Source organism: Notothenia coriiceps, unplaced genomic scaffold (genome assembly GCF_000735185.1).
Source record: "Notothenia coriiceps isolate Sejong01 unplaced genomic scaffold, NC01 NC01_scaffold00024645, whole genome shotgun sequence".
NCBI classification, from domain to species: domain Eukaryota; kingdom Metazoa; phylum Chordata; class Actinopteri; order Perciformes; family Nototheniidae; genus Notothenia; species Notothenia coriiceps.
Genome location: NW_011357346.1, coordinates 90,822 through 116,058, shown reverse-complemented (window position 1 = coordinate 116,058; position 25,237 = coordinate 90,822). Strand labels below are relative to the sequence as shown.

Sequence of the window (25,237 nt, the reverse complement as noted above, 5' to 3'; positions counted from 1 at the left end):
CTAGACTTTGTGGTAAAGTTTAGTGGTGAGACTCTTGCCTATTGACTCAGTGGGGTTCAGATAAATACTTCATTGTGTGAAGCACGGGGCACAAGGAAAGGTGAAAAGTATCTACATTTTAACAATAAACAATCAATGACGAAAATCCCCTTGTAATTTGTTTTTATTTCACTTTAGATGAATGCAAATGCTGTGATTAATTCCATTTATATGAGCAAATTCATTTGTTATAATGTGCCAAAAAAAGCCTGTGGGTTCCCTCAATGAAATATTGGGTAAGTTAGAGGTGATCTCAGAGAGAGTTAGTGCTCTCGCACAGTTGATATATTTAGAGTTGAATAATGTGGAGTCCCCCTGGCATCACAGAAGCCACATTAATTAGAAGGTATGGATTAATGATGTCAGACCTGCAGGGGCTAATTACCCAGTCTACCTCGGTAACCTTTCAACACATTATCACACCCACGTTTCCAACCCGATTTCCAATCTAAGAGGCTACATCTGACAAAAGGAAGTGCTTCCAAGAAAAACCCTTCTGCTATGTTCTGCTCAACCCTTAGCTTTCACATCCATTTCAACAATGATATTTCTCTTATTATTTTAGTCCCGTGGAATGTTTATGTAAGGGTGCAATTTGAGTATTAAGAGGGTCACTGCGTATCAGAAACTAAGCTATGAATCAAAGCAACTACTGTTTGCCAGTGACACACTATGCTGTAGAAGTGTTTCTGTCTGCTATTGCTTTTATTAACATTTACGCTAGATAAAGGTGTTTTGTTTTGCTTCTATAAAGCCTCAACTTTTATTGTTTGTTAATATATATATTTCAAATGAAGACCTTGCCTCCAAAGCCTTCCCTGTTGACAGAAGACAGTCAGTTATGATTAGTGACAGATGCTAGTGCACAAGCATAAGACATTCCTAAGTCTAGGGATTTGATGCGCCTGATGGATGTGTCGATGGCGTGGAGGAGTGACAGGGGGGGTGGGAGGCAAGGCTCAACTAAGGCCTTGGGTCTCTGGATCAGGAATTTCTCATTACAGATCTCCTTGAACTCCACAGACTGTTGTCTGGGCTCTGGGCAGTAAATCACGTAAGGACTGCGACAGGTGTGGCCGTGACCTCACCCTGGCCCTCTTGTACTCTTTCCTCCTCTATCCTTTTCTGTCGGACCAACACCTATTTTACTAGCATACTGTTTGTAGGACATATTTATAAAAAAAACGAATGAAATGGTTAACTGTTGATAAGCCAGAGTATTTCAATTTAAAAAAGTGATGATATATTATTTCAGGCAAATGAAGGACATCCCAATTTAGTTTGTCCAATGGAACCATTCTCACTTCAGAAGAAAATGTTGCTTTTAATCCTTCTGCCAGCAGGTACTTCCACAGACATATGGATGGCCCTCGATCTTGCCATCACAGTAGCTGAGCAGATTAGATGCTCCCACAGCTCGCAGGACCACATCATTCATTCCACAGGAAACCATTGTCACTCACTCAATCATGTCCCCTCTCTTTCTGCTTCTCTAGCTCCCTCCCTCCCTCTCTCCCTCACACACACATACTTGCACCTCGCCCACTCATACAAAACGCTGATCATTAAACTTGAACAAACTCAAGGGTAATGCTTTATTTCCTTTCCAAAAGGAAATGTGGAAAATGTTAATTAAATTGTGTCATAAAAAAATAAGGAACAAAGAGAGTATTGCAAAACACAGCAACTGAAGGTCATGGGCATACTGACATCTATCACAGAATAACATCAACAAAAGAATAGTGACGTGGACCTATAGTTTCACAGGGGTTAAGGGCCAAATTCACATATAAACTCAGCATGCAAGAAGTGTGTTAAACCATGAAAAACTATGATCAGATATCATTGAAAAACCTGTATTAAATATGAATTTGTGCATCGGTAAATGTCTAAATGCATTTGTTGAAAGTCCCTTACATGCATATTGAAAGTATATCTGTTTCTTATGCACCAACTTCTCCACATTTGCAGTGGTGCTACGGTGTGTGTTAGTGTGCTGGTTTGGAATAAGTTATGTGTGAGTTTTCCCTCACCATCTGTGACCTCGAGTTGAGCCTTGGCGAGGATACTGCCTGCAACAGTCAGGGCCTGGCAGATATAATAGCCAGCATCTGCCCGCTGCACAGATGAGATGGTGAGGTCTCCGCCGGGTGACACCGAGAAGCGACTGCTGGGCTGCTGCGGTTGGTTGGGAAAGAGCAAATTCTGCAGGAAGAGGTACAAACAGCCAATTAGTAAGAACATGGAACCAGTACAACCTGGAAATATAACAAAGACCCCCACACATCCATCACCACCACCAAACTCACACATATGCTGTGCACACACACTTTCACACAGACTATTAGAGCTACACTACGAACCATTTCATATGTCACTTGGTTAACCAACCTCACACACTTCCCAACATGTATACAGTTTGATGACTTGGTTTCAAATGTATTCCTTTGCCAAGCCAAAGGCTCCACTGTGTTTTGAAGGCTACTTTTACTCTTGTTGGCTCCGTGACTACTTTCCATTCTGCTTCAATTCCAAAGCAGTTTTGAGCTGCTCTTTTACCCACAGAGACCACCCCATAGAGTTGAGCAAATACTGAATATAATACAATACTTCTTTAATATAGCTAAAGAGGAAGGGATAATCAATACCACGTACTTCATAGTAAATACCCAGGATCAAATGATGACAAAACATCACCTCTACATCTTTATTAGCCCAGCAGCCACTTTATCCCAGCTCTTTCGTTCACAAGAATTATCCCCAAATACATTAGCTGGATTTAATTACATTTAATCACTTTAATGCAACAGATGATGCTGTTTTAGTTTAATTAGGCTCAACCCATCTTTAGCGCATGAAAGAGGTACACTCCAAGGTATTTTTGACATTTAATTACTGTACTGAATTAGATTTAATTTGTTTTCTCAATAAATACCTTCATACTTTGTATATGTCTGTGTGGATAAGATACAGAAAGCATTCACAAACACAATACAGAGTCAAGTGTTGAATGGTGTATGAAAGTGTTTGTGGTAAAACTGTTTCAAAAGACTCATCTTTATTGACAACGTGAGACAGACGCTGAATATAAATCTGCTTTATCTGAACAAGTTCACAACATTACACAGTGTAACTGAGTCATGAGCTTTAGGTCAGACATTGTTAAGGGGTAAAGTGGGTGAGAATTACACCAAATGTTTGTGAGAACATGTAAGCACGTGACTCACTCCTGTTCACTCTTTTAAGATCACTTTGCTGTAATTGTTGGCCTGCAGGCTATGAGTGTGAGTTTGAACCTTAGCCAGAGCTGAATGATATCTCTGGCTCATCTACAAGCCCCAACAGGCTCCTAATTGGCACTGTTGTTGAGCGTTGTGAGGACACCCAGGTATTTGAATGGGTTATCTGCTCCAGTGAGGGATAGGATCGTTCTTATCAGTGCAGGGTCACGGGGAAACCGATTAGCACTTTGCCAGGCACACTGCCGTTTGGCGGCTCCTGAGAACAAAGGTGTATATGTGTCTGTAGTAAAGATACGGATGACAGATAGTTTAGTTTGCAGTGCTCTGTGTGTGTGTGTGTGTGTGTGTGTGTGTGTGTGTGTGTGTGTGTGTGTGTGTGTGTGTGTGTGTGTGTGTGCATGTGCATGTATGGAAGGAGGAAGTACTCAGCAATTGTGCATACAGCCCAGGGAATCTAAACAAAGTGCTGAGAGTTGATCACCAGACGCACAGTAGATAACAGAAGCTGCAGACTAAGAGAGCAATATATTTCTACATGTAAGATATATTGGGAAAAAGAAAATTTGTTTTCTACAAACTGGGTTGTGTGAGATTGTCTGCTCTTACCTGACTTCCCTCCTTCTGCCAGAAGACAGCAGGCTGAGGGTTTCCTTTGGTTTCACACGGGAAGGTGGCAGTGCGGCCTTGAGCCACAATTTGGTCCCTTGGGCGAATGACAAACTGGGGCGCAGCTGAGGTCAAAGGGCAAAAACAACAATGTTAGAAGACCAGAGGTACACAGCGACACCAAACATCAGGGCTGGAGATAATCAGGGCTTGGGGATTTCAAGCAAAGACAAGCAATAAACCACATAGTCAAACAAAGTGGGAGTGCCGTACAGAGCTTCCATGCAGAGGAAGGACAATCATGGCTATCATTGTCATGTTAACCAGGTTGGCCATTCATCCAGGTGGGGCTGAGGCTGAATGAATGACATTGGCAATCACAAGGGAAATATTCTTAGTCACAATGGCACTAAGATCTGGGACAACACAAAGGCACACCCATTCCCTGGAATCATACACAACTGTGAACAGGTAAAGACATACAAGGATTCATTAAAATGTCTGCATCATAATGCATCTCATATAAAAGTCAAGATCTGAAGCAGCACTGTACTTTTGATCAAAGTTGTATCAACAGGGAGTGAGAAACAGAAAAGACCAATTCTGTGTTCACCACACTTCAAGCTAACACCTCTCCATCAAGTAGAGATGGAGGCTTGAAAACATATCAGACTTTTAAATTGTAGTGTGAAGCTTCCTCAGTCAATATTCATCTCCATCATAAGCCCATGCAGTTGTCACACACTCCTAGTCGCGACAGAGTGATACATTTCTGACTGACAAGTTGGCAGATGCAGTTTAATTATAAAGAGAGTGGAGTTCAGAGATTAGATACAACTCCTTTTGGTGTGCAGCTTCGCCTCTCTTTGCTCCCTGACCATAGTCTGAGGTAGGTTATGGAGGCAGCATTATCATTACTCGAACAAACAAAAACTGATCAATCCGAGCAGAAAACTGGGATAATAATGAATTATAATGTTGTTCTCCCATGATAAACTATATTACTTATTACCATAAGGGATATTCATTTGTATTAATATAAAAAATTGTTTATGTCAAGTAATCAAAACCTATGTTATGTCTATGGGTTGGTCACAATACATTGCAGCATCGAAGGAAATAAGTTAAAATAAATTAGCCCAGCTTCAAAACTAGATCTCTGTGAAATACCTGAACTTAGACCCAAGCTTGTTTATTCTATACTTGTTGTGTTTACAAGTACCATGTTTGCTACATCGACAACACGTTCCATATAGGAAATTACATGATTCTTGCCGAGAGAATGTAAGTCAACAAATTAAATACTCAGGGTAAGTGAAGAAAATAGATAATAAAGGGCAATTTTCTTGAGGCAAAAAATATGGAAAACAAGAGGTTCAGAGATTGTTTGTAAATTACATGACGAAGAAACAAATGTTGAAACATTTTGCACCCTTTCTGTTTCTTTTTATTTCTTTGTAAGTCCTTTCACTGACAAGCCAGCTGGTTCCAGTAAGGCCAATCTCTTCCCATTTGGCTGGTTTTTCTATGTAATCCCTTTTTGGGGTGTGTGTATTTGTCAAAGATACACACAGTTGGGAATGGTACAGATGGCTACAGATTTACTGCTTTCCCGTTTGGCCTTCTGCAGCTTGAATATCTCGTGGCTCTCACAATGCTGGGCCTGATACAGAGCTCCTAAATCATGCTCTGGCAAGGACTCAGTTCCCTCCCTTTGCTTCCTCTGCTCCATCCCACACATCGCATAACTAACTACCCGCTAAAAATATGGTTTAACACCTTACAGACTTGTCCCTTAATGCATCGCCATCGTCCCTTCTCACACTTTCTTCATCAATGTATTTTCCTTTCTCAAAGGCTCTTCTTGCAAATAAAATGTCAACTTAATTTATGGAGAAGAATTTACCCAACTTATTTCCATATTTATGATACCAAGTACTGTCAAACATAATTTGGTTAAATGAATGATTTTGAGGTTTATAATTGGCTTGTCCTTGTATGGATGATTGTTGGCAGCTGGTTGTAAAAAGAAATATTGACTTTAACTCTACAAAAATAAAATGTGAATAATTGTTATACTAGCAAACACCTTTGCATCAGGACCCTTTACCTGTGGCAGTACTTTCAATTTCCCTTTCTATATTTCAAATGTCATTGTAAAGGGAATAAAATACTCATAGGGAATGTTAGGGGATGGACTCTAATAGAGGCAAAGGGGGTGAACAGAAAAGAACAGATCAAAAACTCAGACAAATCAAGAGGAAGAAATGGAGTGACAGTTTCACAGCTTGGCTGAGGGCTAACTCACACTGGCCCTGTTTTTGATTCACAGACCCTAAATGACATGTGAGAGGCTACTTCCTGTCCTCTCCCAAGGAAAAACCTGATCTGGCGCCCATATTTAATTCACGACAAGCTACAACTGCCTGGTTTGGAGAGGACTCAGCATTTCAGGGAGAAAAGAACAAATGAACAGAGAGAAAGACATCCATTCAGTACACCCAGGGCCACAAACCAAGAGGCATTTCTTCTTTACAATCTCACGTTCAATCATATTTTATTCAGAAGTCTACGACAATTGCTGTCTCTTCCCACAGGCAGATTGAATGTGTAATTTCCTCCATCTTCTTGAAAGCTGACAGTTTGACAATTGCAGAACAGTTACTGCTGTTTTGGCAACCAAAGTCCTTCCAATGAGGCAGTGTCTGGGTTCTTCTGCCAGTCAAGTCTGTCTCACACTTATGCCATTCTTTTCTTTTCCTTTCTTTGTCCTGAAAAGTCTTTTTCTTCCTGTTATTTCTCTGTTTAGCCTCTCAATAGGCTCACCTTTTTTTTTCAAGATGCCCATTTTCACTCATTCCTTTAAGAATGTAAGCTGTTATGCATAACAAATGTACTTTTGCCATGACCTTCTCCCAATCTCTAGGGAAATACAATGAGATTCCCAACACTATAGTGTGGTACTCAAAAGAAATGAAGCTTGTCCAAAACAAACAGATCTCAGATTTGTGTTCCAACAATTCACAGATGGCTTCAAGACTTGCAAGTTAAACACGTTCTGGAACATATTTGATAACAACTTCTGAGACTATTGGACTGCCAGCCCACTCAGTCATTGTTAAGGAAATGGTATTGTGTCTACTGGCATTAGTTTTATGCTACAACTTTAGGGGATAGGATAAATCTGTCACACAAGAGAGTTCAATTGAAACCTACAACAGTTCCATCACCTGCTGGTTGAAATCAGGTGATATAAATAAAGACTCTAATTTTGAATATTCTGTGGCTTTTTGACATTTTGAAAAACTAACACTAAAATAAGTAATGCTTTTTGATTTTTAAACATTACTGCTTTCACAAGTTGTTTTATGATAACATCATGTTGATATAGAGAATACTTTTGGATCAGAAATTATGTTGACAGTTTGTTGAAATGTATTACAGTATAAGTAGGTTATTTGCATTTAAGTTCAAAACATTATACTCAAGAAAACTTACAGGAATAAAGTGTATCATATTAAATGAACAAAAACACTTGTTATTCACCATTAGTGTTTTATTAATCCAGTTAGAGCTGTAAAATCTCCACATACTACAAAACGATGTGTAAACAATAATTATAGGAGTGCGCCATGTGAAGTAAGACCTGTTAACAATAAAACAATGGTAATTGATTGTAAAGCAGTCAAATTAAACATTTGTATGAAGACATCATGCAGGATGGGATCAAATCAGAAGTATGGGTACTTACCGACAGGGCGAGCTGGAGACACAACAATGGAGGAGTGGATACACAAATAAACAAATCAAGACACAAACAAACAAACAGAAAAAACAAAAAAAGACAAACAGAAAAAAAATAAGACAAAACAAAATCAAAGTCAGAATGAATGACATGTTGCTTTGTGGCCAACCCTTTTCTGGCACAGGGTCAGCATGGCAGAGAGGATCCAGTAGTCTTTGTCCACTGGGCAGTTTTATTGATTAGCTCAAAGGCTCTGTTTCTCAGAAACAGCATGTCTGGAACAGCCATCTAATATGAGCGCAGCCTGGTGGTCGCAAATTTCCAATTCAGGCAATTATTTTTGTGAGTGACAAAAAAGCTACTGGACCTTTGCTGTCTGCATTAATGAAATCTACATTTGTACGGATGTTGTGTGTCTGTAGTAGCAAAATGAAGGTGTGTTTTTTTAATGGACGGAGCAGAATAAAGGAGATCAATAGAAAGCAAAAACGTGAAGACAGCATGTGCGTTCATCCAGTGATCAGAACTGTTGAAGCACCCTTTTCCCTTCAGAAAAGTTGGTGCAGGTGGTGTTTCTTCGGTGCTGTATATGTCATCATCTTCAAGCAAAACACTAAGACGCTGCCTTCACAAATCACGAGCCCAATAAGAGAAAATGACCCACACCTGGTTTTATCCACCCATGGCCCTGTGTCCCTGTAAATAATTCAACAGAGACTCTAATCACTTGGATTTAGTGTAAATAAGAGTGGCGAAATGAGGGTGAAAATTATGCTTAGCATGTTTTTATTAACATCGCAAAACCCCAGGTGTTGGACTGGCGGTGTGCACCAGTAATCTGTGAAATGGCTTTGCTGACTGGGTGGTTGCAGAATCGAGGGTAGCGTGGCTAGCAGACCACCACGACAGGGGGAAGGTGGCAGAGTGTGTCAACGCTGCACTTGGAAATGTAAATAATTAAACAGATTCATTGACTGTCTACATATTTCTTGGCTGCGGGAGTCAGCATACTGGGTTCCTATTTGTGTAAAGGGGACCCTATGGAGTAAACTACCAACCTGAACCTCATTTTAGTGTACATGTACGTTACCCTCAGTGCTCCATGACTTCTCTAAGTGTTGTCATATGCTAGTTATTGTCCGAAAAAGAAAAGAAGGGTTTTTACCTCTGACGGTGAGAGTGGCGGAGGCCTCCAGCTTGCCCACGCGGTTTTCTGCCACACAGGTAAACGTGCCCTCGTCGTTAATGGAAGCCTTCTTCACTCTCAGCAAATAGTCATCCTTATCATACTTGATCTCGTACCTATCAACAAAGATGTTACATCATCAGAATCAGAAGCAGGTTTATTACCAGGTAGGTTAACACATACGAGGAATCATGAAATCTAAGTTACCTGTTCAACATTGAAAATACATACTTTACATTCAGATAACAAATTAACCCTTCGACAGATAAGACTTGCTTCAGTATATTACCTAGCTGGTAAAAGTCTCCTTTGTGAGGAACACAGAAGCACAATTGTTCATTCTGACAAATGAAGATTGCAAGGATCAATTATTCAACAATGACAGACAACAAACAGAGTGTTGTGCGTTCAGTTGGAACCTTCCAAAACTTGTTTAATATTCATGAGATGCTTCTCTCTCTCTCTGTGTATGTATGTTTAAACCATATGCAGAGCTTTATGTATGTACATGTGCATAACTAGGCCATGCTGCAGCCACACCCCTATGCATGGATATATGTATACAATAAATCTAATAAAAAAGAGCTACACCTTTGTATTTGACTGAATGTATATAGCATCTATACTGTAGCTGGCTGTAATTTCAATTACACTGCAGTAGTCAACTGTTTGTGTTTATGTTTTTTTTGCAAGAGGTTGTGTGTGCCTAGACCTGTATACATTTCAAGGCGGTTGACAGGGGGATGATGCTGGTCAGGCTTGTTGTTTCAGTCTGTAATTGAAGGGGGTGCTGGCCTGGCAGTGCGTAAGTAGTGGGGGTGGTGGAGCTGTGTGATGGTGGTCTGTCAGCCTGACAACCTTCTGCTGTCCACAGTATGTCACTCACAGGCACAGAAAACAGTGTTGAGATGTTCCGATAACAGGCCACTCTATGTGAGCTTGACACTATGTTGCCCCTTTAGAGCACATGTGCAGCATTTTAATAAGATTGTAGAATATTTTTGAACATAATCCGACAATGAAAAGTGAAATTGTTGCAATCTGTGTGTTACTTTCAGCCTTAAATATGAGTAACGCTGTCCATATATATACACCACTTGGAATCCCCCAAAGCCAGAATGTTTCAAATCCACAAAGGGTCTTTAAAGGACAGCCCTGACATTACATTCTCCTTTTATTATAGCTTTTACCTCTGTGCCATAAAACTCCAAACTTGCAGCCCAACAACTATTAAAAATACATAAGACATATGTCTGCCCAACATGGTGCTAACCCTTAAGAGATTGGAAAATGCAGTCGCAAAGTTATTTCAGAACTACACTGGCCATGTTCATTGTAATGAAGAAATATGCCACCCGGTCCAAAAGTATGACTCTTTTATATGTTTTTAATGGCCTTTAGATGACAATAGAGCTTTGTGGCACAGAGGAGTATGGTACATTGGACTTTGGCTACACAGCTTGCTAGAGGGATACATATATTTCTGGTTTTGGTCTCTTCATGGAAATTGCTGATATTTAAATAGAAGTGATTTATATTTTAAACTATGAGGTATTTTAGGGTATCTGTTTACTGTGGATAATACATTGGACTATTAGATATGGCAACAGTCTTTGATTTACAGCGAAAATTTCTGATGTGATTTTAGAGTAACAGCATGCTATGGTCCATTCCCCTCAGAGTGGGAAAGACCCCTCTGCTCGACCATCAGGTGTACTGATGGCTGCTTGCCACTAGCAGCTGCAAAACTAATCTGTCCTGTCCTGTATTTTTTTTTCACCTGCTGTTATGACATTTCCTGAGCAAGCATTCAAAGGCAGCTTTATTGAAGCACATTCCTCAACTCTGACTGCCAGTTCCTCCTATCCACACAGGTACTTAAGGAGCCATAATGATTATTTGACTGAGTCATGACTGAATGCTTTGTTCTAGAGAAAGGGGATGTACAGTTCAGGTAAGGGTGGGGGACGTGAATAAAGTATTTATTGTTGAAACTGAGAGACAGGCATCTACAGCACATTTTGTGACAAGCCTGTTGCCAGATGAAAAATAAACAAGCTATTAGAACGAGAATCCCCCCAGGCTTCAATGGGAAGCTCAACATGAAGTACTGGCTTGCAAGAGGAGGTGGAGATAAGCAAAAGAGTGGCAATGGCTTAGGGAAAACACCATGACTCCCAAACAAACAAAGATGAGAGCAAGTGAACAAGATACAAATATGTTGAGCACTTTCAAACACCCAACCATATCCAACTCTGCGTCAACAAACATCAGCATTCTACTGTAGGTAGAAGGTTTGCCGTGTTCATCATGCTAGTTTAAAATGATGATACATTTTGGTATGTAACATTTGCTTATTAGTGATATCATAAAGTACAGCTAAAGGTAGATAATTATTCATTTTAAGTCCATTTCAGTCTGGACCAAAATGGTGGACTGACCAATTAAATGGCAGAAGGACTTTACCATCCAAAGAGCCATGCTAACATCATGGCTAACAAAATGTTGCGAATACTTTTGACCACGTTAATCTTGTGACATCTACAATTGTGACAGACATAGTTGTGACTAGGGCTGCTCGATTATGGCAAAAATCATAATCTCGATTATTTGGGTCACTAATTAATATCACGATTATCCATTTACTTTGAAAACATCAATTTATTGAAAAACAAATCTCAACGGTATGTTTTTAACAGTTGATTACCCTGAACTTTAAGTATAATTCAACTGAAAAGCCAATACAAATTAAAATTAAAAATTAAAAAATTAAATAATCGTTTTATTTCGATTATGTTGTTTTCATAATCGTTGCAAGACAAAATCGTAATTGCGATTAAAATACGATTAATTGAGCAGCCCTAGTTGTGATACTGTGTTAAGGTAATGTATTAGAGCCAAATATGTTATAATCTCAAAACAACAAAACAGGTGGACAGTTCAACTGCTCATACAGTTTCCTGCAGTCTGACATCTGCATGACCGAGCCCTCACCATTTGGATAACCCACGTATACATGTACTGGACAACATGCTTTTTGTTCTAGGTCCCTACTCCATCAATCTCTCAAAAGAGAACCTCAGGCTGGTCCAGGACTTATTAGGGGAAAACATAAACCCAATCAATCTGTAATCAACTTCCTATATGGAATCAGCCTAGATGACAAGATGAGTGGAAATACTCAGGGATAAGAGGTAGTTGCGGCCACACAAACGTGTAAGTACACACAGAAAGGGAACAGTAGCTCTTTATTGAAACTGAATTGGGGCATAGTTCTGTTCTCTATTAGAGGAGGAATGTAATTGCACATGTAAAGTAGAAGGGCTGTGGAAAGGAGGGAGAGCCAGTTCACTCTCCCTCCTTTTCAACAGAGAAAAGGCACGCTGTACACACACGCACTCACACAAAGAACAGAGTACACAATCATCCAACACATTTCCACACATGTGTCGAGTCATTCAATCTTGCAGGAAGATGAGGAGTGATGGGAATGTAAGCAAAGGCCAAGACAAAGCAGCATTTTCCTGGGTTGTCAACTTGATGTGTTTGCTGCACGAAGAAGGCTGTGCAAAGATGACAACTTTATTGCACAGACTTTAAAAGGCATCACATCTCAAAAGTCCTGCAGATGATCTGCTTTGAAACCATCTGTCAGAAACACACTCACCCATGCTCCACCTTCAGACTTGTGCCAATTCACCCGCATTAAGTGAATCGTATATCTCGGTAGTGTGTCCGACTGAATGTGTGCGTACTGTTATCAACAAAATGACTCGACCTGAAAGGATCTTATCTGCTCTGTCTCTGTGTGTACATGAATGGGGCCGGCTGTAGGCAGAAGGGTTGTGTGCCAACTCTGACTCAAGATACGGCAGAGGACCAATTCAGGCCTGCTCTCTGGCCCTGCTGCTCTGACACAAAGTCCCCTCTCTGCTCCACTTCATTCTGTCAGTCTGATCCAGTTTCACACCATCTAACAGCTACTTTAGCACATCCTGATCAAAAGAGCTGGAGACTACCTGTCCAGAGCTTGTCACCCATGAGAGGGAATCAATTAACCGCTATCGCTTCTCATCTTCCTTTTGTAAGGCCCTTAGCCAGAACTCTACTCCCTACTGGCATCTCTGAAGCATCAGCAGGGTCAGGGCCTACAATCAGTCTGACTTACATTCAGCACCTTATCCTATATTGATATAGGATCAGTTTGGAAAGACTTTGACCCTTATTGTAAGGCTGGTGGTTTGTGGGTAGTAAACTGATCCAAAATGTGCCTTTAAAAGAGTGACTTCTCTCCAGTGCCACAGTGGCAGCAGTGAAGTCTTTACTTATTCAAAAGTGGTTTGGAGCGGTCAGTATGGTAAATCTGAAAATGGAGATAGAGAAAACAAAAGAACTGAGGTAGTCATCTAGGCTTTCTTAGAAATTGAAAGGTCATTTTCTTTCTTTCCATGAGGATGAAAAGCTCTTATACATAATGCATTATCCACTGTGTATCATCCTAATTAATGCAAAACTAACATTTCTATATTCACGGTCATAAACAGTGGATTCTTGTTTTATTCCCATTAGTTTACTGTTGACACAATCAATAAACCACTGCTGAGCATCATACTGCTATTGCACTCAGCACCCCCCCATACACATGCACACTCATAAATACCAGATGTATCCACTTATATATCAGGGGAAGTAATGGAGACAGGAACCATAGCTTGCCGTCTTTTCCTTTTGCTGAGCTGCAGAGGTGAGAAATCACTGAAACTGGATGGTCAGCATAACGCAGACGCTCCTGTCACACTAGCTTTAACAGCTCTCTCAAATATAATGACCCACACACCTCTATCATAGACAAACCCACACCGGTGCAAAACCATGAAGGGAATGAGTCAGAAAGAAAGGCTTTTTCCTGCTGAATGTTGCAGAGGCTGTGCAGTGGAGGTCAACGGGGACAGGGGGCCTGAATACAGATAGACTGCAGGACCAAAGAGGCTCTGATAAGGCACAGCAGAGGGCACAGGGGTCCGGAGCAAACAAGCAGGGAAAGGGAAACCAAAGGAGGGAAAGACGAGGTAAAACACTGAGCTGGTATCCAGTGGGAGATAACACACACTGGCAACGTTTTTTTATTGGGATTCATAGACTATGGCGGAGACTCTTCCATTTGGAGACACAAAGCTCCCTGGTTCTCCTCTACTGGCTCTCTGATGTGGGAGCAGCTATTCTGTACTTTCCCCAAGAATCAGCAGAGATACTTTACAGACTGATATTAATATGATCCTGATAGAATTCCAAATGAAGCTGCTCTCAAAAATGATATGTTTTCTGGTTTAAGTATTAATAGGGCTGCAAAATGACAAAATATATGGCTTTAATCTAAGTCTTGTTAAAAACTTTGCACCACCATATGCATTTAAGGAAAAACCATTATGAGAGTAAGAACCTGCAATGTTACCAAACGGCTGATCTAATTTCAGCAGCCGGTTATCATTCTGTCTTGGCCTGGCTATTAGTACATGTATTTTTTGGTGGACTACATGTTAGGGCTGCTCGATTATGGCAAAAATCATAATCTCGATTATTTGGGTCAATAATTGATATCACGATTATTAAAAACGATTATCCATTTACTTTGAAAACATCAATTTATTGGAGAATTTTTTTTTTTAACAGTATGTTTTTAACAGTTGTGATTGCCCTGAACTTTAAGTATAATTCAACTGAAAAAACAATAAAAAAAAAAAAAAAGTAATTTGAAAAAAGAAAGAAAAATAAGTAATAATAATAAAAAAGTAATCATTTTATTTCGATTACGTTGTTTTCGTAATCGTTGCAAGCCATAATCGTAATTGCAATTAAAATACGATTAATTGAGCAGCCCTACTACATGCATGTAACAACTCAAAGACTCCCATCCTCATAATGAAATGGTTGAATTGGAATTCGGAAAGAAGCCTTTGATATCAACACTTAAAATGGTATATTTGTTTTTTAAATAACAAGATCCTGTTATTAGGCGTTGGGTTGAACACAGTCCAGACAGTGCTTTAAAATATCCATGTCAATTTGGTTATTTCTAAATATTTCTTATTTAGATTTTGGATCAAAAGGCAATGCTAATATTTAAGCTCAAAATCATAATTAATGCCCCTGCAGTTATAATGCACCTGTTGTTACTCGACACTTATACAGTAGCTATTTATTTGACTCTGACATGTACCAGACTGTTATTTGAATGGTTTCACAGGGATACGTCTAGGGATTTGGCCTCATACTGAAAAATGTACCTATTGTATTACTTTGCCGTACCAAAGCTTGTTGGCCAGTCTCCTAGAGTAGAAAAGCTGGTTTGATTTTAATCCAGTTTTTTTTTTTAACAAACGTAGTAAAACTCCCACACAGAGGCAAAAGAGCATCACTATTGTCTCTGTCCTCTAATTGAAACAATCCTTGTGCTGTCTCTTTTTCCTTTTTCTATCCCACAGAGACTGAAGCCAGTGCCATCCTGATGGGCCTTATGTCTATGTGCCAGTGTGTGCATGTGTTTGCCTGGGAGGCTGCTGAAACCACTGAGCATATTAAAGACCTGTTTACTCAGCTGAGGCTCCATTTCCCTTCTTCCTAGTATAACAATTATACACAAACACACACATGAAAAAACAGGCACGCACAAGTGTAAAGGGACCAGCAAAGATAAGTTAAAACGATTTGATGGTAAAGAAGGAGCCACCTTACTAAGTCCCTCCTTTTACAGCTTAACATAATAATAAGGACAGTGTAACCTTTTGAGATAAAGAGCAGACAAAGACCTCTCCTCGCTGCATATAGAAGTGCTTGATCTTTAATCGTTTACTCCTATGGCTAAGACCATTACTGTTTGACGCCTACAGGTTGGTGACACATCAGCTGCTTCTATTTCTTCTTGTATTTCTGAGCACATGCCAGTTATCTTACTGGAAACTACTCCTGTGTGGGATTTTCAACCATTCTTCTGTCAGTCAGAGAAGGCATTGTTTGATGATAATTAAGTGAGGATAAATGGTAGGGAAAGCAGGAACACTCAGTCACTTTAAAATACGAGTTTTCTTGCCATTCAACAAAGGCAGCAGAAAATGTCAGAATTGGAATATTGCAGTCTTCGTGCTTGCTTTCTGCGTCTGCAGAATTAAATATAGTGAGGGAAACTAAAGAATTCTCATTGTAATTAGAAACATTGCACTATATATTACTTATTTGTTTGGCAGTATCTTTTTTTTTGTTTTCTGTTCTTTTTTTAATATCCGAATAAGGCATAACTTCAAAGGGACAAGACGGTACGCAAGGACGGAAGCACATGACTCTCCTCCTACTCAGTTATAAATCTGTTAATTAGTGTACAAAATGAACTCATTTCCAGAGCCAACTCCCTATCAAAGGCATGAGTGAAGTACTTATATGTGTTTGCTTTGGCACAGTGCTCGTGTCGAACTGCCCAGTGAATCAAATCCTTATCAGACACAAACAACCCGCCCACGCACAGCTCTGCGGCTAGCCTTGAGAGATGTCAGGTCCACTGAGTGTATGTTTTTATGAGGTTATCCAAGCAGTGTGTGGCTGGCTTGTTTGCTAGGGACAAAAAACGCTGGTCTCTTTGAAGTCCACTCCCGACAATGACACTACTATTGACTGGGAGTTCAGTGACTCATGGTGAAGCAACACACGGGACCAAGAAGCTACAGCATCTCTATATCATCAGTAGCTTTTTACAGGAAGTGAGCCAGACTATCTGGCAACGATGCTTTCTTGGTACAGACTTGTATTCCCTATTTTATTTGATCACTGTGTGTCTTTGCAGCTGTGAGTGAATGCATGTGTCATGTCAGCAAGGGTATAGGCACTGAAAGGGGTTAAATGTGTAAGAGAGGGAGTGATTATCCTTTTATGAGGTGTCTGTGCCAAGACTTCACCTGAATAGCTGCACCTGTACACAGACACTTGAGGGCCACGTCAGCAGCTATACGATGTCTCTGTATATCTGCTGTCTTTCTATCTGTCTTGGTCTACTTTGCAATGGGGCCTATTTTCTGCTCCTCTAGATGTCTACCTTTTAGCCTCCCTGCCAACTTACCTGTCACGCACTTTTAATTGTCTAGCTCAGTTTCTGGTTGTTTTCACGCAGACTCTTTCCTTGACAAGATACAATGTCTACCCCTCTGGCTGTGGGAGCTGTGTTATGGGATACCAAAGGGTGGGCTCATTCCATCCAGAATGTGTGATATACATTGTGTAGAGCCTAAATAAGATTTTAAATGTCCCTTAGCAGCCAGGCCAGGTGAGCGCTGTCAGTGAGGGCTATGATTACTTCGAAACTGTCCCTCAGATTGACATTAATGCCTCCGCAGCTCCTTTATATAACGTGCAACCTGTCACATTGGTGGTGGTGCTGCAAACCCACACATACATTTCATTACTATATTTTGAGGAAGCTCTCTATAGAAATAAAGCATATTTTTAAAGAATGTTCCTCTACCTTCCACGAGGGACATCAACGTCATCTTTCCTCCAGCGTACATTTGGCTGAGGGTCTCCTTGTACTTGGCAGCGAAACTCCACCGTCTCCTCTTCCAGGACCACCTGGTTTATGGGCCTCCGGAGGAAGGTCGGTCGTTCTGCATGATGGGCACCGAGGATAGAAAAGGAACATATTATTATATAATGTTGTGGGATTATGTTTGTGGGTAATGAAAATTCTATTTCTTCTATTTTCCACACAGTGGTTTCTTCTTTCAGACTGGTGACCTTCTGTCTACTAACTCTTGCTTTCATAACTCTCTTAGTCCATTCATTAACCCTCAATGATCATCTGCAATATTTTCTATGGTCATTACATTGATAGAGAAATGTAGTCAAAACCAGGAATATACAATACAAAAGTGGCTCTGCTACATCATTGAAGACAACATTTCTTTCAGGAGAGCAAGAGAAATAAATCTTACCAAACACGGTGACTTGTGCTGTCTCACTGTCCCTCTCTCCGACCATGTTGGTTCCCACACAGATGTACATGCCAGCGTCGGTCTTTCGTGTGTTGGAGATCATTAACTTCCCTCCTCGAATCTAGAGAAACAGAGAGTTTTTGGATTAATACAAAGATAATGCATTTTTTTCAGCAATTTTTTCTTGCGTTGAACTGAAGCAACCAAATGATTATACTTTCATCAAACACTAAAAAACACAGCTAAATGTGTTCGATGACAGCAGCATGAGTTGTGCCCAGAAACTGAAAGTGAGAGACATTGACAGTAATTCTTACTATTGAGTCCAGGTATTAAAACAGATAGAAATAGTACTTACAGTTATCCTGTCATCCTTGTCATCAATTCGCACTTTGTCTTTCTTCCAGTAGATGGTGGGTTCAGGGTGGCCTCGGGGCGGAACACACTCAAGGATTGCTGGTTCTCCTGCGGCCACCACCACGTCTGTCGGGTTCTGTCTGAAGTCATCTCGCAGCACTGACAAAAAAAAGGAAATAAATAGTTCAGTAAGAGTGCAAATGTTTAAGTCTACCATTTTTATAACACAGCGTGAATGCATACAGCTTATATCGTGGCTATTTTGAATGGGGTGTGCCGCTTCATCTGACAAAGCCAGCACAAGTGAAGGCTAATTGGAGCTAATGGAGGTCCCTGAGGAGGCAGCAGAACAAACAGATACAGAATGCCCTGAAGCCTGGTGTCATTCACATGTGAGAGCTCACATGGGTGCAACACGGCTTCACTCTGCTTGCATGTACACACTCACAGACTTACACACTCACACCTACAGATATGTGTTAATGCACAAAAAAACAGTGGGTGGTCTGGTGAACAACTGTGGCCAGCTTGTATACCCCTCAGGTAGGCCTTTCATCACAGAGATAGCCTCTCACCCAGGATAGTGCTCAGCAAAACACACAACACCAGCTCATTATCAAACATGGCGATCTGCTGTCACACAAACACACACAAGCATGTCAATATGAATGCACAAACGTATGCAAACATACTAGCAGGATACACCTTCCATAATAATTTCACATACATAATACCTAATGCATTATAAAGGTATAAACTGGGCGTAGTTCTGGCTTCCCCCCCTGCTGTGTGTACTCAAACAGATCTATCTCCATTTGATCTGCAATAAATCGAATCCAAAGCGATGCACTATATACATTTCAGCTTCAGCAGTGTCCATCCACGCGGGAGCGAGGGACACATTATTCCTCTGAAGGATAAAAGGACTGAGCTTGTTGGAGGATGTTTGAAGACGCTTGAGAAGGCCTAAATTAAGGGCAGCACCATAGGTCCTTATGTAAATTCCACATAGCACCGGGGACAATGGTGGGGAGGGCCAGGATTATAAGAGGGGATAACTGGTCCCTGCGCTGCAGGCTTCTCTCATCTCTTCATTCACTCTCCTTACCCTCTCTACAGAGAGCCATTGTCTTTTTATTTATTTATTTAGACCAAGGGGGAGATAGGCGGAGGAGGAGAGGAAGCTTTCAACCCAATTATCCTGGGGATGCACAGGGGTACAGAGTGGGACTTTTGTGTGACATGAATTTCAAATGAAACCTTTACACAGGGGTAATAGGACCGAATACAGAAGAGATAGAGGATTTCTCTCTCTAATGCAGGGCTGCCCTATAAAGGTCTAAGGTAATTAGCCGGATCCAGAGTGGCGACCGCCTGGCCAGGGATATCAGCCACCACCACCACTGGGCTTGGGGTATTTGCATTACAAACAGAAGTCATGCTGTTTAAAATCATAGCCTGGTTTGGGCCATACACAGCCTAATGTTTTCAAGATGGCGATGGATTTAATTTCTCCTTTCCATTCATTGCTGATAGCACCCATGGGATTTTGTCAGAATCAATTTCGTTTGAAACAGAGGAGTGACAAAAGAAACAAACATTAGGTGCATCATTACGGTGCTTGTGCCACGCTGTCTATTCTAATCTGATACTACAAGGCAATGCACGTCACACTAAATGCATCTCTGCCCTGCAATCTAAATAAATACAAAAAATGTGAAGAGAAAAATGAAAAAGAGAGAAACCATACAATCCAGCAGAAATGAATACAATGTACACACACACTTTTTTGAGAACAGGATAAACAGTGGATTGCAAACAGCAACAAGCAAACAAACAGATACACCACTGGTGAGGGATTATAACTATGTGTTGGTTCAGGGCTTGCTAATACCAAGACTACACTCTAACCAGTTTGATGTACTAAGTAAATGAGGGGAGGGTTCAATCAAAACACACTTTATTAAACAATCTAATTGTAACCACAAGGTCACCAAGGTCAAATTCCTATGGTTAGAGCACAAACACACAACTTAAATATGCATCTACTTAGTGACCGTTTCTAGCTTCATTACAGTATGAGCATGTATCTCTCAAATGGTTACCCGCAGGCACCACTGTGAGCTGAACCACCCTCTGCCGGAGGTCCTAAAGCAAGTGAATGATGTGAATACGGCTGCTTTTCTCTGTTAATCTGCGAGAGGTGCATCTGGTATGTGTGAATCATTAGGTGGGTTTGTGCATTTGTTGTCAGAAATTGAACTCCTGCTCCAACTAGGAGGCCCTGTAGGCATTCAGATCCGAATCAGCTGACAGACGTAAGGTAATTGGCTTTATATCCCCCTGAAACACTCAGCTCTTCTTCCACTGAAAACATCTCACCTCCCATGGAGTTCCAGTAGGCCTCAAACTCTGCCGTCTTGCTTATTAATATTTATATATTGTACATTTACACCCCTCTGTTGGCAAATGCTACATCTGTGTCAATCCTGCTGCGGGCTAAAATAACCCATATCTGAATAATATTAATCTGTCTTTGCTTCTTCTCTTTTATTTATTCAACTCCAAAAAATCAGAGGAGTGGGCTGATTGGAGAGAAGGAGCATCAGGCAGGGGGCAAAACATGGCAAACGTGCAGCTCTTAAAGCTGGCACTGTTTCAACAGCTGAAACTTTGAAAGGGGAGGGAGTCAGGTTGCAAGATGCGCAAGGAAACAGCCAAGGGGTTGAGGTCTTTGCCAAAATAAAAATACAAAGAAGACACCCACACAGTTACTCTGAAAAGCAGATTGTCCAACATTGGCAGGGAAGGCCTGTGCCAGCAACCATCAGGGAGGTCCACCTCGGTAGTGTGTGTGTGTGTGTGTGTGTGTGTGTGTGTGTGTGTGTGTGTGTGTGTGTGTGTGTGTGTGTGTGTGTGTGTATAATGTGTCCCGGCGCAAATACATGACAGCACCCTGCATCATAGCAAAGAGGTGGCAGGGCGAAGACAGTTGAGGAGAGATATTTTGTGCATTGCTGCTCTTTTCCTTCCCAAGATATTACTCAGCGGAGGGTGACACTGCTGGTCAGTGAGATTAGTGGAAAGTCCTGACTGAAGCGTCCAGCCTGCATACTGAGATAAGTGCTGACAAATGCATTCTGCTACAGGAGGGTTCCTAGCTCTGGTTCACAAACACCGCACACTGATGTGTGAAGAATATGTATGTCCCCTCCTCAGTCTTGACATTCACATATGACATCTCACCACACACAGACACAAAAATCTATGCACAAACCTGACAAAACCATAAAAGCTGCAGGGCTTGATGACTTTTTGTAATACTGCAAATGTTAATATTTGTGTGTTTTTGTTTAGTTGTTCTTACTTCCCCCCCCCCCCCCTATTTAATTGCGCGAAAACAACCACACTTTGCTTTCAGATATTCTCCTGGGTCAGGGGCTAAGAAACACAGAGAGAGATTACAACAGCTAGAGGCCCGGGGCCATACCCCGGCACCCAGACCCACCACCTTCTACCCACACTCTGATTAAAAAATAAACCATGCACACACATACACACACACAACCTGTTAAAGCTGAAGAGAGGTAGCTCCAAGCTATAATATCATTTTGTTCGAGTGCTTTTTGCGCTTCATCCGGCAGAGTGCTATTACAATACCACCAGTTTCAGTTCCACCCTTAGAGGAGAGAGACAATATATGTGTCACTTGACAAAACATACAAAATCCACTCTATTTGCTGTCATTGATGTTTTGTATTACTGTTGACGCTGAAGGCAGGAGAAGGATAATGCCACACTATATATTACCACACTGTGAAAGGAGATGTGCTCCATTTGTCTGGATGCAAGCTTTCACCCCCTCGATCTCGCTCATTTGCCCTCCCACTGGCCAGAACTAACCTTTGCCCCCCATCCAGATGCAGAAATTACCCCCTCAGCAGGCAGGCTAGAAGCAGGTTCACACATACCCTCTATATTCCTCCACCGAGGGGTTGCAGGTCAGACCAGAGAAACAGCTGAAAAAATATGGACGTCTGGCAATGCCCACGGCTATACCTCCTGAAAAATGAGTCTCATCATTAGCACAACTCATCACCATCTCTCTGCCTGTCTTATTCTTCAGCATCAGAGGTAATTCTTTTTCTCTGGCTATTTGTTTCCAATGCCACAGCTTCGTGCCATGCTTTGCTTCTCGCTCTCCTCCAATCACTTCCACTGGTCTGTCAGCGCTGCCTCTGCACTCTGCAGATGAAGCCATATCCCTGCACAAGCGATCATTCTCCATAGACCATGGTGAAGCCCGATATGATCTCCACCAGCATTCTCCCTATCTGCAAATCCTCAGCCAAGGGATTGTAAATAACACTGTCACTTTCACAGATAAGATGCAGGAAATATGGAAAGGAGCGAAGGTAAAGAGAATCGTACGGTCGGCAGTGATGGCATAGTGGGGGAAATGGCAGGAGGCGATAACGTACAGAATGAGCATACTTAACAGAAGGAATGTGTGCTACAGCGGGAAACTAGAGGGAAAAGGGGCAAGGCATAACACAACACAGTAGGGGATGAGGAGAGGATGCCTGATCAAGGTCAAACTGAAGAGGTAGTGAGGAGTACAAAGGTGCTGAATGGATGGGGCTGACTGTAAATGTACAGAGTGCATTTCATCAAACTCATACCACACATTGTGCCTCTAACTCTGATTCATTAGATAAGACCGAACAAACAGCCTTATTCAAACAGCAGCTAGGTCTAAGCTCATTTTTCAAAGATCACCCCTAATTTGGCCTAACAAGCCCCTAGGTAGCACCATGATGACAATAGGACCGCAGTGGGCGATTCTGCTGGCTGATCCAGGACAAATGTGCCATGCTGCTCCTGAGACAATATCATTAACTCTCAATGAACCACTTTCCCCCGAACAATACCAACACACAGACACGCTCACAAGCACACACACAATTCAATTTAGCCTAATCCATGCTTTATGGTAATGTATAGCTCATTAAAATGTTAGTTAAAAACTCATTAAAATTCACTTGAAGAAGTAATGGCTTCATTACAGTAATATGCTGAAAAGCAAAGCAAAAGACAAGTAAGGACAAGGAGAAGAAAGAGAGCAGAGAGCGACAGCTTTCTAATCACTTAATTGTGTCTAAAATGGAATACATTTGCATAATAAATAACGATGTGCTGTATCCTTATATCTATCTTTTTCCATTCTCATAGCACTCTGTAATTAACAGCTACAATTACAAATGCATTTTGCCCAAAAATCATTTCAGTGGCAACTCCAGTTTTATTCTGTTGTCTTGTTTACGGTCACGAGTATGTTTGGGGGGCTTGGCAGATGCAGACAGTGCGCAGAAACTGGAGCTGGCTGATACTGACAAACAATGTGCCCATGGGTCTTTGTGCCTGCTCTGATAAGGCGTGATGTTGTGCTGATGCTTGTGCTCAGTCCAGAATGGACACTTTATAGCCGGAAGGGGGAGTACGACGTGAAGGAAGGAGAATAAGGAGAGGGGAGGAGGGGGTTGTAGATGAGAGTGGGATTGATTTCCTGCCAATTCCAGCACAGAGACAACACAGACAGAGGTATTGAGGCATCATGATGGAGCAGGTGGGTCTGCTTCCTGCATCGGGGAGAGGAAGAGGGGAGAGGAAGTAAAGTGAGAAGAAGAGGAGATAAACAAGTGCACTCAGGCAAATGTCTCCTGTTAATGTCTTCTCTCTTCGTCTCCTATTGCATCAGTCCCATCTAAGCATGATAGATAATACGGTATGGGAGCTGCCGGTGTAATGGGGAAATATTAAGAACTCAAAGTGTTAACTCAAAGTGTTCTCTGGGCCTCCTAACACAGGGAGACTCAGATAAACAAGTCATTTTGAATCACAATTGTGTAACGCATTGGAAAGCTGCTAAATGCTGCAGATTCTCATTGACTGGCTTTTACGTAATGCAATTCCAAGCAACTGGACGCAAATGCCATTCCTTAGTCCCAAATGTATTATGTTTAGCGGACCCTAGTGTTATAGGAATGAGACAAGTGAGTATTCTTTTTCATCCGTCATCTTGTTCTTCTACACCACCTCAAACAATGTCTTAATATCTCATTATTTCACATCCTCGCCACCACTACCTCTCACCTGCAGTGTAAATGTTAATATGTGCATCTCCACACTGTTTCTTCATGTAATAATGATGAATTATTATGATGTTTAAGTGTAATAGATGTGCTGAGGCACAACGTCACACGGATAATTAATGGATACACTACAGATTAGCTGGATCTACAACAGTTAGATGCTGTTTGTGTCTTCAGCATAATGGTGTGAGCTCTGCCCTCACGACATTGAGTTAGTGACCTTCCACATGGAAAGATAATCCGCAGGATGCTGCTCAACAGTGTCCAGGCTGGAATCCCTCAGAGGCCACATAAAACACACACACAGAAAAAGCTTAGTCTCTTATGTGGGGTGGCATACTTACACGGGCATCACGGGTTTAAAGGAAAACACTGCAGTCTGATTCTGTAGTCCACTGTGCGAATCTCCATATAGTCTTTAATAGCTTCCCCCTCTTTTTCTTTATGCCAGCCTATTTGCTGCAGCTCCTTCCGTGTCTATTTGATTGTTTTGGTCTATAATTGGATTGGCAGTAACAGCGAGCAGAGAGCCGTTAGGAGCTTGTAAAAGGTGTCACTCTGCTATGGCAGCCCCGTTTTAATTAAGCTCTCGGCTGGAGTTGAGCAGCTTTTATCTTGCTTAGTGTGATGAGCCCCAAGTGCAAGTGTGCTCCACACTGTAATGCAGAACAGGCAGGAAAGGAGGCGTTCACATCAGCTGTAGATAGCCCAGTTTACTGTACTCAGCTTCTTTCCCCAGACACCAATCTATATGCCTGGACCAAGAAGATACTGGGAGAAATAATCAAAATTAAGTGTGTTTGTGTGTGTACACCAACACTGTTTCTCCTTGTGCTCATTGTGACAGAGCCCCACCCATCAGTGGTGTGCAGTCATGCGTATTTTGGTGCAGATGAGGAGCCAGCCACACAACATGATGATATAAAATGGGCACATAG

General features: G+C 41.4%; 1 protein-coding gene across 1 annotated transcript in view; it reads right to left on the bottom strand.

Moving 5' to 3' along the window:
- Positions 1–18,771, bottom strand: part of robo2 (roundabout, axon guidance receptor, homolog 2 (Drosophila)) — a 54,282-nt gene extending 35,511 nt beyond the window's left edge. Inside the window, exons 1-8 of the mRNA XM_010782352.1 lie at positions 18,723–18,771; positions 18,149–18,306; positions 17,791–17,911; positions 17,325–17,463; positions 8,798–8,934; positions 7,639–7,650; positions 3,888–4,012; positions 2,073–2,244 (exon numbers count right to left, since the gene is read on the bottom strand). Coding sequence (XP_010780654.1) covers positions 2,073–2,244; positions 3,888–4,012; positions 7,639–7,650; positions 8,798–8,934; positions 17,325–17,463; positions 17,791–17,911; positions 18,149–18,306; positions 18,723–18,771 — 913 coding nt within the window. The remainder of the gene's footprint in view (positions 1–2,072; positions 2,245–3,887; positions 4,013–7,638; positions 7,651–8,797; positions 8,935–17,324; positions 17,464–17,790; positions 17,912–18,148; positions 18,307–18,722) is intronic.
- Positions 18,772–25,237: the final 6,466 nt, after the last annotated feature.